This window comes from Selaginella moellendorffii, unplaced genomic scaffold, assembly GCF_000143415.4.
Source record: "Selaginella moellendorffii unplaced genomic scaffold, v1.0 SELMOscaffold_0, whole genome shotgun sequence".
NCBI lineage: Eukaryota > Viridiplantae > Streptophyta > Lycopodiopsida > Selaginellales > Selaginellaceae > Selaginella > Selaginella moellendorffii.
The window spans coordinates 5079814-5093437 of record NW_003314261.1 but is presented as its reverse complement, the minus strand read 5'-3'; the positions used below and the strand labels follow the sequence as shown (position 1 = coordinate 5093437).

The following is a 13624-nucleotide window of genomic DNA, read 5'->3' as shown; positions in this document are numbered from 1 at the left end:
TCCAATGCTCGTTCGCGCCCATTTTGCTTCCAGCCAAAACCAAAAGGATTCTTTGTATGGAGATTTGTTTGACACCATGGACCAGAAGATTTAAGGGCATTCTCGATCCAGATCGATCGATCTCGCAAATGGCCCCTCTCAACAAGGTTGCAATCTTTGCCTGCGTTTTGATTCTTCTTGCAAATCCATCTCTTGCTCTAGCAATTAGAAGTGCCGACAACATGGAATGTGCCTCGCAACTTGAGAGAATGGAAATCTTTCCCAGGACAATAAACCACAAGATTGGATGCTGCAATTACATCCGGCAGAACAGGATTTCTCTGTGCTCGTTAGTGATCAGTGGATCGAGAGGCAATGCTGTCACAAGCCTTGCAAATGTCTTCAAAGTCTGTAACATTCAATGCGTATAGTTGTGGTGATGAACGAAAAATATTTTAGAGATAAAATGGCAATGGTGCACACCAGGGATAGAAATTCCATTTAAGTCCATGTACAAAAATCCTGTCGATGCCGATTTCATGTAGTAAATCCATGTTTTTTCAGATTTTCAGTTTTAATAGAGCTGCTTCCTTCATCGAATGCGAATGCCCTAAACCGCAGAAGGTGGAATTTTGCGCCTAGAAGCACTCTTTACGCTTGAGTGAATGTTTCCTTCAGGTTAATTTTACTTTAAATGTAATAAGCATCAGTAGTCCAACGGTTAGGATAATTGCCTTCCAAGAAATAGACCCGGGTTCGACTCCCGGCTGGTGCATTTTTAATGCCTAAAGTCTTTTTGCCACGTGTCGGCTCTAGGGTTTATGGAGAGGATGCGCTCCTTTTCCCTGATATGGCGATCGGCGATGTGCACTGCCGCCACTGGAGCACAGCCTGTTGCCGCGTCCTCAAGGTACGAGGAAGAATGCCGGGAATGTGGAGGCCCGATGGAGTGGAAATTATCGCAGGGTTCTGTCTGGAGTGAGGCAGACGAATCTAGCGACTGAGCAGCAACGCCAGGATGAGAATCCGGACCACGATCAGCAGGTGTCTATGGATTTCCGGATCAAGAAGAGGAATCTCGTCAAGGAGCTCGTCAAGCAACAAATTCGAGAGGAGATTCGCAAGAGAAGGGAGGAGGACAAGAGCCGTGCTCCCAAAACCGAGAAGGAGTTTCTCGAAGTAAAGATCCGAAGGGTACGTAGGAGCACTCTTCTTATTTGCTTTTATTTATGTATTTTCTTTCGCTCGTTTCTTCCAGGCTTTGTACACGATCGATCTCAACAGGACGGAGATCCGGCGAAAGCATTCGTCCCATCTTACCGAAGGAAACCATTGCTTGCGAGAAACGGAGCCTCTGAGTGAAAGAGAGGCGGCGCACTACGCAAGGATTGGAAACAAAAACCAGAACTTTGCGTCCGTTGGTAAGCGTGGGATCTACGGAGGTGTGATTCACAACATCCACACCAACTGGAAGTTCCATGAGACGGTGAGGATCAAGTGCCCCCGCCACAACAGCATGGAGGAGACGCGGAGAATCGGTGCCGAGCTAGCGAGATTGAGTGGAGGCATCGTGCTCGATGTCCTTGAGGACAGGACGGTGATTATGTTTCGTGGTAAGAACTACCAGACACCAGAGGAGCTCTATCCTCCAACTTTCGAAGCTGTCGACAGGAGAAATGTGAGTTTGCTGCTTCTCTTGTTCTTCTTTGATGAATTTCCTGTTTTCGTTCTTTCAGGCCGATTCTAGGCACCACATCCAACGGGCTTTGGATTCACAAGTTTACAGGCTGCGGCAATACATTTCCAGGTACCACTTTCTCAAAGAAGACAGAGAGCCCGCTCAAGCCACGCAGCCGATGATAGTCTTACCAGGGGCTGGTAACGAAGACAGAGAAGAAGGTTTAGATCAAGGTTGTCAAGTAGAAGGGGAGAATGGTGATAAAGATCAGGCTAGAGCAGCAGCAGCGGATGTTATAGCTGCACAGGCGAGCCTCGAGCGAGTGGAAAAAAAGATGGCGTCCAGATTTGCGAGAGAACTTGGCCGCCACAAGACCGAGATTGGGAAGGAGAGGAGACGAGCGAGAAAGAACTTGTTTGATTACAAGATTCGCAGGTGTGGGGGGATAAAAGCGTACCTCCGTGGCCTGGGAGTACCATATCCACACTCCTAAACAAATCCAGGGAGATAAGCTTATGATATGACGTGGATCCCACTATCAGGTAGGGTTCTTGCGAGAGGAGAAGATTTTGAAGTACAAGCTCGAAGAAAGAGATGTTTGGCACTCTCGCCACCCACATTTTACTGCTGCTCGTCGCGATCATCGCGATCAATCTCTACCTGAGCTCGCTCCCGGCTTGGTTCTTCGTGATCCAAGTTAGCACTCGCTCCATCGCCGCCTTCCTCCACAACCTCACGCTCCACCCCCACGTCGCGGGGACGCCGCAGGGATTCGCCACCGCCAAGTTCGTCGAGGAGAGATTCCGCGAGTTTGGGCTCTCGACGCGCACGGTCGACTACGAGGTACTCGTCTCGTATCCCTTGAAGCGATCGTTGTCCGTGGTCTACCCAAGCAACTCGTCACTCAGCTTGGCTCTTGACGAAGAGACCGTGGATGGCGATGGCGATTCCTCTGGAGTCATTCCAACTTTCTTCGCTTACTCGCCGTCTGGGGAAGCTCTTGCCGAGGTGGTGTACGCAAACTACGGCCAAAAATCCGATTTTGACGAGCTCAAGAGCCTGGGAGTGGAGGTGAGAGGGAGCGTGGTGATCGCCAGGCTTGGCAAAAGCTTTCGAGGGGATATCGTGTTTAACGCGCAGGAGGAAGGCGCAGTGGCCGTGGTTTTGTATCCGGATCCTCGAGACTACGCCACGAACGCTACCACTGAAGGCTACTATCCATTCTCGCGATGGTTGCCTCCAAGTGGAGTCCAGAGAGGCTCCGTGATCCAGGACCCCGGGGATCCTCTCACGCCGGGGTGGCCGAGTAGCAAGCTTTCCGAGAGATTGGACGCTTCCAACTTGACAAGGCTGGGAGTTCCTGTGATCCCCGCGCTGCCAATCTCCGCTCGCGACGCTCTTCCAATCATCGAGGCGCTGGGAGGCCCTGTTGCTCCTGATTCCTGGCAAGGAGGACTTGCGGTGGACGCGTATCGAGCTGGGAAAGGACCTGTGAAACTTGATCTTCGCTACGAGGTAACTTCTGCAAAAAAAATATTAAAGCTTTTGAGCACTACGTACTTCCTGGCAGGCTAACCTGACCACTGCGACAATTCGTAACGTTTTTGGAATCATAGAAGGCTCTGAGAAAGATAGGTGAGTTTTCGAGCTTCAAATTAGTCTTGTTTTCTCTCGTATTTTTTCTAAAGCTTTGACACATAGATATGTGCTTCTTGGGAATCACCGAGACGCTTGGACGTATGGAGCCGGCGATCCAAACAGCGGAACTGCCTGCCTTTTGGAGGTAAAGCTTTCATGTTATTCCTCAAAGAAACTTTTCATGTTTTTGCGAGTTTTTAGATAGCTCGCATCTTTGGACAGTTTCTGAGAAAACCAGCGAGAACAATCGTATTTTGCAGCTGGGATGCCGAAGAGTACAGCCTGGTAATCCTTTGTATCTCTATTATCTTCGTGTTTACTCATAAAAATTCTTGTCTTAATAGACTGGTTCTACAGAGTGGGTCGAGGACAATTTGGCCATGCTTAAGGCTCGAGCGGTGGCTTATTTAAACGTGGATGAAGCAGTAACAGGCAGTTCTTTCTCAGCGTCTGCTACGCCTCAGCTTGACAACCTTTTATTCGAAGTCACCAAAATGGTACGCAAATCTTACCATTTCTTTTTGCAGCTCATGGCATTTTGGTTCTCTCAAGGTGAAAGATCCAGACTCAAATGGAACCATATTTGACTCGTGGTGTGGAAAATCAAATGATTGTGTAAGAGACAAAAAATTTATCATTATCATCTCCTCCGCTCCGTATTAATGGTTTGATGGACTCAGGTCGGGAGGCTGGGCGGTGGTGGCTCCGACTACGCTCCATTCTTGCAGCACGCAGGAATTCCCTCCACCAGCATGACGTACGAAGAGAAAAACTCAGATTTTCCCGTGTATCATTCACTCTATGACAATTACAACTGGATGAAAAACTTTGGAGACCCTGAGTTTCATCGCCATGCAACAGGTGAAACTTTGCTTTTGATTCTTTTTTATAAGATTTCGAGGCTTTGGTGCCAGTGGTGAAAGTCTGGGGACTGCTTGCGAGGCGCTTGGCCATGGACACGATCTTGCCTTTCAACTATGTCTCGTATGCAAATGTGTTAGAGGTACTAGCGATTATACCATTGCTTTTCATGAGTTGGATTGTTTCTTAAAGGTCGCTGTAAAGGATTTGGAGGCCAGGTTCCTGCTTATTTCGGGTCATCCAGTAAGCTTTTCTCTTTTTTCTTCTTTCGCTTGGTCTCATCGGTTTTTCCAGGTTAATATACTTAGCCTCAGCAAGTCACACGACGTAAATTTCTTCCCACTTCATTCTGCGGTGGATCAACTTCGTGAACTTGCGTCCAAGATCCCTTCTTTCACTGCGCCCAGAAGTAAAAATGATATTTTGATGCTTGGAGAGCGCTGTTTTCTAGATGGCGAAGGCCTTCCAGGGAAGCCATGGTTCAAACACTTGGTGAGTGCATTTATCTGATTGTAAGAGTTTTGATGTTGAGAATTGTGTAGATCTATGGCCCAACTCAAACAAATGTCTATGGTACCTCGACATTCCCTGCTATTGCGGACGTTATATCGAAGATGGCTGTGGGTGAGGACAAAGAAGAGCTTAAAGCTTTAAAACAAGACTTGCAACATGAAATATGGAGAGCTTCGAGAGCTATCCAGTGTGCCGCGAATGTCATAAAAGGTGACATATTTTCCTAAATGCAGTTGAACCGTGCGCAGTTGCTCTTGGTATTTATCCTATCCTTTCCATCGCCAGCTGACATTGCATTGAATATAGTCAACGGTATGGTCAAGATAGTCAACGGTCAGAAAGATAAGGGGAAAGAAAGGACAGAGTTTAGGGTTTAGAGCAAGCAGCCAAGTCCGGTTTCAGCTAGCAAAATGGAAGGAAGTTGCTAAGGTGTGGGCTCAAATTGAAGTGGCTGGGCCCTTCAGAGTGGCAAACAAGATCTGGCGGAACATTGGCGAGAGGAAGAGGAGTAGCTGTGCAAGAGAAGAAAGAGGAGCTTCTTTTCGTCACGTCTAATGGTGTGTCATCTCTTCCATTTTGAGCTCTTGTGGTTAAGGATTTGCCTCTTGCGCTCACTAGGGAGAGGATGGATTTTTTATTTTTTTTAATTGTTTCGTGCTGTTGGTTCTTACCGTGCTCGGATGTTTGGACAATAGTATAGCGCCTATAGCTCCTTTGGCCAAAGAGCAAGCAAAGGTAAGACAGATCCAAAGAGCTGCGTGGCGATGCTTATCCTTGTTTCAATGCAGGAGAAGGTCAGCTGAGACCAATAAAGTCAGCGGTAAGATGTCACTTTCTTCTGATTTCTAGCCCAACGCAGCTTAAGGCTCGCCAGCCCAGTGTCCGATGGAGCTCTACGTTTTCAGAGACGGAGCGGAGCGTCTTTGGACAGTAACGCTTTTCTGTAAATAATCTTAGTGATGACACTGATATACATTCGATGTGATGGTCTGATCGAGCAGCGGATGAGCATTTCGAAATGTTTCAGCTTGAGCACATGAATCAACCCCTAGATTCGGTTCAGGGACCTGGGTTTACTGTTATGACCGTCTGACCATCCGTTTTAGTCTGACCATCCGTCTGACCATCCGTTTCAGTCTGACCATCCGTCTGACCATCCGTTTGAGTCTGACCATCCGTCTGACCATCCGTTTCAGTCTGACCATCCGTCTGACCATCCGGAACCAGGGAATCCAAACCATCTTCCCAAGGTCGCTGACCACGCGCATACCTTTTCCGTTTCTGAGGTGAACCCTGAGAACTTAGAAGCTCTTCAAGCGTTTCACTGCCGAAACTTATGCCCCCAACCTCCGAATGATCTTGCACTTTAAAGCACCGTTTCAGAGCATCAACAAGCTTCGAGATGGTATTTTTCTGACCGTCGCTCCCCTGACCTGCTTTGCTGCGCTGCGAGTCGAAGAACCTGAGCTTCCGGGAATTCAGGTTGTAAACTGCGTAGATGAACGTGCAGAGAGGACCTAAGCAGACCAAACCCCCGGGGACAGAAGTGGCGATCATGCTGGTCGGATACTTTCCCGAAGGTGGCAATTCTGAGAATCCTGCGGCTCCAAATCCCACGAGGACGAAGATGATGGAGATGACGAGCATGACTGCTGCGGCAATGAGTATGTGCCGGAGGCGGCGAAGGAGTCTCAGGTTGAATTTGTCGGGAGAAGGCAGGACCCCGGTGACTCCTGCCAGAGCACTGGCCATTGCGAAAAAGAAGGACAAACTGTTGGCAACCCAGAACACAACCACACCTGGTCTGTCGATGGACACATACTCCCTGTCCTTGAACTTAAGTTTGTACCCCAGTGGCGGATTCAAGAAGCCTCCGAACGTGACACTGGCAATGAGAGCTGATCCAACCAGTATCGCGTTTAAGCCATCCACGAACATCTGCCGGTCCTTGTGCAAGCTCTCAGTGTAGCTGCCCCACTTGAGGCAGTTCAGCATGACAGCATCCTTCTCACCCACCCATTGTGCGTCCCAGTAAGGTGGCTTGCCGAAGTTATCGCAAATGTCTGGTTTGCAGCCTTTACCAGACAAGGCAATCACTGTCTCGCGCTCCATGAAGATGGCAGCCCAGTGCAAAGCAGTCCGACCTGTCCGGTGGCCTGTGTCGTTGGGATAATCTTTGATGAACTTTTCCGACAACTGTTTCAAACGTTGAGCCAGCCGTTTCCTCCTACATTCTTCTTCGTCGTTATATTTCTTTTCCGAGATGTTCTCTTGCGAGATGGCCTTCAGGTCCTTGCTTCTGTCTTCTTCAAGTTTTGCCTCCCAATAAGCCACAGGAACATCTTTCACCAGTTCACTCACGTCGTCGAAGGCATCCTTGTACTTGCTTGGCAAATTTCGATATTTGTCTTCAAAGTTAATGTCCAGTTCCTTCCACACAGCTTCCTTGATCATATCGGGTAATTCCTGGGTGAAGCACTTTGCCATGCAGGTTGCGAAGGTCTCCCTTCCCCGCAGCTCATCCTGTTCTCCATGCAAGAAAGCAATCTTAAAAGCTAACCTGAGTTGATCATTGATTCCTTTCACGTTGGTGTACTTCTTCATCATGAACTCCATCACAGGCTTTACTCTGTTGAACAGGCCCTTGCCACCGAATTCTGTGCTTCTGGTAGTGGCACTCAAAGCAGCCCATTCCAGTAGCCGTGATTCCTCCACAAGGTCATGAACAGAGTCCTCTGGCCCTGACCCAGTTTCTCTTGTACCCAACTTCTTCGCTAAGAGCCTATTCGTTATACTGTCTCCATATGCAACAGCAGACGACAATATACCAGGCTCCAACACTCCATCGTTACACAGGACACACCACGGCACCAAATCAATTATGTCGGCTTGACCATGATCTTCAATACGCTGGAATGCCCGCTGCCAGTCCTTGTGACTTCCTGGAAACACCTGTATATTTCTTTCCACATGTTCACGTATGAGTATGCGAAGACAGTATGTGTTGCCACCCATAGCCGCCCAATGCCATGGCAGTCCTTTCTCAACCTTGTCCTCCGCATCTAGCTTGATGTCGTTAATTTTCAGCAACCACTCGAGTGCAACAGTGTTCCCATTCCAGGCAGCAAAGTGCAACGGAGTCAGACCTGCTTTAGTAGCTCGGTGCACTTCCGGGCCCTTCGGATCCAGCAACGCGAAGATATCTTTACCCCCTCCTCTAGCAGCAAAGTGCAATACTCCAGCTCCTGTCTTATCTTTTAAACCAAAATCAGCACCTTCGTCGCGTAATTTACGAGCAATGTCAGCTCTGTCTTGTCCAACAGCAAAATGCAAAGGAGTGTGCCCAAGCTTATTCTTTTTGTTAATGTCCGCACCTGCTTCCAGTAATGCTGTGACGATTTCGACTTCCGCTTGGCCAACAGCAACGAAATGAAGAGCAGTGTTGCCGAGTTTGTCTTGCTTCCGTAAGTCAATCTTGCTTTTTTCATGGAGGTTCAGCAGCGCTTTCACCAGACTTACATTTCCAACTTCACTTGCAAGGTGTAGTGCGGTCTTGTCAGCATAAACACTGTGGATGTTCCAACCATAATTTAGAGCTTTCAGTTTGTCGCTAAAAGCTCCATCTTCTTTGTTCCGCAGCTCCTCTAATGCATCTGCCCAAAAATTTCAGATGTTAGAAGGACTTACTCTCTACGACTTACTCGTAATATCTTCCACTGAGCAAGCCTTTTGGAATCGTGGCTTCAAGGCTGTGTGCAGTAGCAGTTGAAAAACCGAGTCATTCCATTGTAACGCCGCAAGCTGCAATGGAGACGCTCCCTCCTTGTCTTTTCGGCACGGATCAGCACCTCTGGCAATCAACCGAACAATCATGTCCTGCTGGTTGCCATGTTTGACTGCAAGGTGCAGAGGAGTCTGGCCCTTCTCCAAGTCAGGGGTGTCCACCTTGTTTTCGTCTACCTTCTCGAGCAACACCTCCAGAACTTCAAGGTTGCCACCTTTTTTGACTGCAATGTGTAACGGCGCCTCCCCCTTGATATTCTTTTGGCATGGATCTGCACTTGCGTCTAAGAGCGGTTTTATCACTTCCACGTTCTGTCGTTTCACAGCGGTGTGCAAGGGAGTATTGCCATTTTTATCAACGACATTAACTTGCTCTGGATCACTCAGCTCCTTAAGCAGTATTGAAACAATGTCTGGGTCCTCAATAGTGGCAGCTCCATGCAGAGCCGTGCTACCATAATTGGATGAATCTGCTTCTAAGATGTCTTTTACCTTAGTCGGAGACCATTCGAGCAGCCAGGATATTGCAGAAGTGTTCTCAGCCTCCGCGGCGAGATATAGTGCAGTTGTGAAGGTACCTTTCTGCCTATCATAGACAGTATGACCATCCCAGTCTTTGTTATTGATCAGGTCCGTCAATTTGTCTTCAGGGCTGCTATCCATGAGAATCGGTCGAAATTGATCTGAAGGAGCAAAGGTAATGTATACACATAGTCCTGAAAGCATCACTTACGTGCTTCAACATGCGTGGAGGGCAGTATCTTTGGGGCTTGTTTCGTCGCAACGCTATTCGACAAGGAGGCGGCGGTGGGAGCGCCACCACCACCACCATCGCCGCCGCCAGACTGAGCGCTACCACCACCACCAGCACTACCATCACGCGCGTTCTCTGCTGGCACCATCAGCCTACGCTCCAACAAAAACGATGCAATTGATCAGGCACGATTTCTTGTATATATATATGCCTAAATGCTTTGCTGGAAACGTAGATGCCTTGCTGGAAACGTAAGATGCAGGCAAGACCTGTAAAAGGGATTGTTTAGATTCCACATAGGACACTGAAACAGTGCGATGGGATTCTTTAAGATCTCTTTATCCGGCACCAAGGCCTACAGGGAGTCTATTGGACGCAAATTTATAACCACTGCAAGCCCTAAAAAGAAAATCTACTCTATCTACGAATATGCTCGAAGATGCGTTATTTTAGGGCAAGATAGAGCATGGCGAGTCCAAGAGTACAGCGGTCGCGGCGGAGCGAAGGGGACGCCCATCGCCGAGGTAGGGAGCATGGGCGCAGCCGGAACAGCGATGGCGAGCGTGACGGGCGTGGAAGAGCAAGGGATTCGGACAGGGATGAGGCTGCTGTGAGACGTAGGAGCGAGGACGATGGCAGGGATGGAGCTAGGCGTGGGGGGAGAGAGAGGTCTAGTGACAGGGAAGAGCGAGAGAAATGGGAAACGAGAACTAGAGTCAAGGATGAAGCAAAGGAGCCCAGGAGTGTAGAGAATGTGTTTAAAAGGGAGCGTGGAGATGAAGCGGCGATGGAGGATTTGAGTAGCAAGCGTGTCAAAGTGGAGCCGGGGGACATTGAGAACGAGGTGTCTGGTGATTTCTATCGGGCCTTATTCTCTTTCGATCTTGCGAATGCTTCGAATGCTTACTGGGTGTTTTGTGCGTGTAGGATAGAGATGGGGATGAAGCTAAAGAGATCCCTCGCAGGTATGGCTTTGAGTTTTCTCTTGTTTCTTTTGGTTCTTTACCGTGCTTGGATTGTAGGAGCAAGGACGATAGTATAGCGCTCATGGAGCAAGCAGAAGCTGCTTTGGAGGCCAAGGAACAAGCAAAGGTAGGACAGATCCAAAGAGCTGCGCTGCGATGCTTCATCCTTGTTTCAATGCAGGAGAAGGCCTCGTTTGAGTACACTGGGAAGCTCGCAGCTGAGACCAACAAAGTCAGTGGTAAGATCTCCTTTGTTTTTCCTTTGTTTCTGCTTTCTGATATCTAGTTTCCAACAGGTATTGCGTTGCAGTTTACGGAGCCTCCCGAGGCTCGCCAGCCCAGTGTCCGATGGAGGCTCTACGTTTTCAAAGACGGAGCGCCTTTGGAAGGTAAAGCTTTTGTATTTGTTCTCGATTTTCATGTGAATGATCTGAGTGATCTTCCCGAGCAGACCCGCTTTTCATACATCGGCAGAGTTGCTATCTGTTTGGACGAGAAAGGAAGGTTGCAGACATTCCGATCGATCATCCCTCTTGCAGCAAGCAGCACGCGGTCATCCAGTACAGGCTCATCGAGAAAGAAGTGGATGGACTTATGTCGAAAAAGATCAGGTAACGAAATCTCGAGGCTAGCGCTACATCTTTCTCATTTCCCTTCATCGTTCCAGGCCCTACGTCATGGATCTGGGAAGTACCAACAAAACCTTCTTGAATGTAAGTCGAAGCCATTGTTTCGTTTCAAACTGTCCCTGACTTGCTTTCGCAGGGAGAAGCGGTCGAGCCTCAACGTTACTACGAACTTTTTGAGAAGGACACTCTCAAGTTTGGCAACAGCAGGTTGGTTTGGGTTTGTTTCATCATCTAGAACTCGTTTTTAATCGTTTTTCCTCGTCTTTCCAGCCGCGAGTACGTTCTTCTTCACGAAAACTCAGCATAGATTACGTCTCTAGGCCAAATTTTCTAACATCTTCGCGAAGAAGAGAAGCAATGTAAGCTGTTTCACTTCGCGAAATCGTGTTTCAGCACGATGTCCATTGAATTGTTTTCCTTTTTTTCTCCCATAGGATTCCATCCAACGGCTGTGGTGAGCGTTCGATCGGACCGCCAGGTGTTGATGCCCGCGTTCGAATCCTGCGGCCACCTCAATTTAGGTCTCCATTCTTATTCATCTCCCCCATTTTTTCTCTTTCCATGAGAAAAAAAGAGAGCAGCGAGAAGCCATGTCCAATGACAAAGTGACGGTCAGCAAGGAGCAAAACGAGAAGCACAAGAAGGTACTAAAATTCTTCCTTCCAATCGCTGGATCCATTGCTTTTTCGTTTGCTTTCTTTTTTTCTTTTACTCAGATCTTGGAGGCTTTGATGAAATTGCCAGATAACAGGGAATGTGCTGATTGTCGAAGCAAGTGAGTAGGAAAAAATACATTCTTTTTGCTCGCTTGTGTGATCCGATTTGACAAAATGGCATTGTAGGAGCCCGAGGTGGGCGAGCATCAACCTTGGAATTTTTATCTGTATTCAATGCTCTGGAATTCATCGGGGTCTGGGAGTTCACATTTCCAAGGTGACACCTTTATCTCTTTTCTTTCTTAAACCTTGTAGTTGAGCTATGTAATCGTTCATATTCCAGGTGCGATCGACTACTCTTGATACATGGCTGCCGGAACAAGTCAAGTTCATGCACGGTAGAGCTTGTTTTTTTTGCTCGACTGCAAAAAAATTGCAATTTTGATGATCAGATATGGGGAATGTAAGAGCGAACAAGTACTGGGAATCAGAGTTGCCACAAAATTTCAAGCGCCCTCAAGAAAACGATCGAGCAGGACTAGAAGCATTTGCGCGTGCCAAGTACGTCGGTACTCACATATCCTTGCCACTCGGCGAGCAAAACTTTTGTGTGGATGCAGGTACGATGAGAAGCGTTTTGCAGCGAAAGGTGTTCCTCAGCCCCAACCGGCCGCTGTTTCAAACGAAACCATCGAAAGCTTGGGAGCTGCTCCTAGAGGCGGGAGTCCAAATCAAAATCCGCAAATCGCTGGTCCGCAGCATATTGTGGCTTCTGCATCAAGTCCTCCAAGATTTGCTGTAAGAATTCCTTTGTGCCATGCCAAGCCAACTTTTTCTTCTTCTTTTTTTTTCCAGCCTCCACCAGCAACAGTGACTGCTCCACCACCAAAAGAATCACCGTTCAACACGACCTCTCACAGGGAGTCCCAGGATTGGGCTGTCTTTCAAAGTAGGCTCCTTTTCGTTTTCTCGTGTCGCTAAGTCTCTACTTTTCATTTGTAGCGGCCGATACCTCTCCATTACCTCAAGTCAGCATCGGTCCCACTGCCGAAGGCAAGCATCAAACTGACGCGAGGCGAAGCATCACGAACATGTTCAAGAATGTAAGTGCGCTTTCAAACTTGTCCTCGTCGATCACGCCTCGCGTTTCTCCAGTGTTACAAGGTGATCAACTAAACAGCACTAAGCGCACACATACCTTATCTAAGTTTTACTCTTTTCAACAGGTAATCGATCAAAAGTGGCTGTCCCGAAAGCTTACAGATTCAAATATGTTGTTGTTGTTGTCGCAGACCGGAGCGTCCGTTCCACAGTCGCCGAATTTGACAAGCTTCCCTCGAGGGGCTACAAAGTACTGTTTGCTCTCTCGCGATAAGTTTATCCAGCTCGTGGTTTTCACCATTGTTTTTTTTGTTTTCCTGTTTGCCTGGATCATCGCGCAGTGCTGTCGGCAGCCCGGAGCGTCCACACAATCGAGCCACATACGGGGCCACCTCCGGTCCGGTCCCCGCTCAAGCACCATCTGGAGCACGCGCTGAAAGATCCGGCCTCGTGACTCAACTGGGATCCAAGTCGCCCGAGTCACTCTCGGCGGAAGAATTGTCTTGGCAATAAGCTCAGCTAAGTTGTCGCTGCTCTACACTCCCAAGCTCTTCCTCTTTCTCTTGCCAGAAGTTTACAAGTTTGAGAGGATTAGTCTCACAGAGGACATCTCGCTTTTTCTTTTAAAAGTTTGCAAAGTCGAGTGATTCGATTCTCTTGTCTAAATCTCCCACCAGTGGAAGGCTTTCGTTTTTCTTTTTTTTCTTTCTTTCTTTCTTTCTTTTACAGCACATTTCGTGTACACATTTCTACGGTTTTTTCCTGGCAGGATAACTATTCCAAACATGTCTACCCCTGTGGAGAAAGTAAGAGCTTTTGTACAGCGCATCTTCGACTTTGTAGGCCTAGTGATACTGACTAAAGCGGATCAAAGCACTAGAGAGGAAAAAAAAAGAGTGTCCGTACCCGTGCTCTCTAGAGCATCTCCTTGACGCTGGAGCGCATCCACGAGAGCGCAATTGCCACGACGAGGAAGCCCGCGAGCGCCACGAAGGAATCGCTCATCTTGAATTCGGGCAATCGCCAGTGTGTGACTCGGAGGGAATTCTCGTACGCGCCGTAGAACT

At 48.2% G+C, this 13624-nt stretch overlaps 4 protein-coding genes and 1 non-coding gene across 9 annotated transcripts; all 5 read left to right on the top strand.

Annotated features, from left to right (window-relative positions):
* Positions 1–682: 682 nt before the first annotated feature.
* Positions 683–754, top strand: TRNAG-UCC. The gene has a single exon. It is a non-coding gene; the product is annotated as a tRNA-Gly (tRNA).
* A 56-nt stretch (positions 755–810) lies between these two features.
* LOC112342976 (uncharacterized CRM domain-containing protein At3g25440, chloroplastic-like) lies at positions 811–2178 on the top strand. Its single transcript, XM_024665718.1, has 4 exons — positions 811–889; positions 945–1173; positions 1238–1657; positions 1716–2178. The coding sequence occupies exons 1-4, from the start codon at positions 843–845 to the stop codon at positions 2148–2150; spliced, it is 1131 nt and encodes a 376-aa protein (XP_024521486.1). The 5' UTR covers positions 811–842; the 3' UTR covers positions 2151–2178.
* A 46-nt stretch (positions 2179–2224) lies between these two features.
* Positions 2225–4936, top strand: LOC9632541 (probable glutamate carboxypeptidase LAMP1). Its single transcript, XM_024665652.1, has 11 exons — positions 2225–3172; positions 3228–3292; positions 3359–3440; positions 3497–3580; positions 3640–3792; positions 3848–3910; positions 3976–4156; positions 4210–4298; positions 4349–4399; positions 4451–4648; positions 4699–4936. Exons 1-11 carry the CDS (start codon positions 2252–2254, stop codon positions 4894–4896), a joined length of 2085 nt encoding a protein of 694 aa, XP_024521420.1. The 5' UTR covers positions 2225–2251; the 3' UTR covers positions 4897–4936.
* A 4710-nt stretch (positions 4937–9646) lies between these two features.
* On the top strand, positions 9647–11360 carry LOC9632540 (FHA domain-containing protein DDL). Of its 3 annotated transcripts, XR_002994063.1 has the most exons (10): positions 9647–10050; positions 10134–10171; positions 10229–10298; positions 10353–10410; positions 10468–10560; positions 10623–10782; positions 10839–10884; positions 10937–11007; positions 11071–11159; positions 11235–11360. XR_002994063.1 is itself a non-coding variant. In XM_024688753.1 (9 exons), the coding sequence occupies exons 1-9, from the start codon at positions 9673–9675 to the stop codon at positions 11105–11107; spliced, it is 948 nt and encodes a 315-aa protein (XP_024544521.1). In that variant the 5' UTR covers positions 9647–9672; the 3' UTR covers positions 11108–11229. The 3 variants fall into 3 exon arrangements, 2 of the variants coding, with proteins under 2 accessions (XP_024544521.1, XP_024544443.1); XM_024688753.1 differs by lacking the exon at positions 11235–11360 and having other exon boundaries at positions 10232–10298; positions 11071–11229; XM_024688675.1 differs by lacking the exon at positions 11235–11360 and having other exon boundaries at positions 11071–11229.
* LOC9642268 (probable ADP-ribosylation factor GTPase-activating protein AGD5) lies at positions 11336–13385 on the top strand. 3 transcript variants are annotated; one of them, XM_024688546.1, is made up of 10 exons: positions 11336–11444; positions 11517–11575; positions 11643–11733; positions 11800–11854; positions 11909–12017; positions 12077–12254; positions 12312–12405; positions 12459–12620; positions 12749–12807; positions 12899–13385. In XM_024688546.1, the coding sequence occupies exons 1-10, from the start codon at positions 11391–11393 to the stop codon at positions 12992–12994; spliced, it is 957 nt and encodes a 318-aa protein (XP_024544314.1). In that variant the 5' UTR covers positions 11336–11390; the 3' UTR covers positions 12995–13385. The 3 variants fall into 3 exon arrangements, with proteins under 3 accessions (XP_024544314.1, XP_024544255.1, XP_002961181.2); XM_024688487.1 differs by having other exon boundaries at positions 12459–12682; XM_002961135.2 differs by lacking the exon at positions 12899–13385 and having other exon boundaries at positions 12749–12857.
* The last annotated feature ends 239 nt before the right edge of the window (positions 13386–13624 follow it).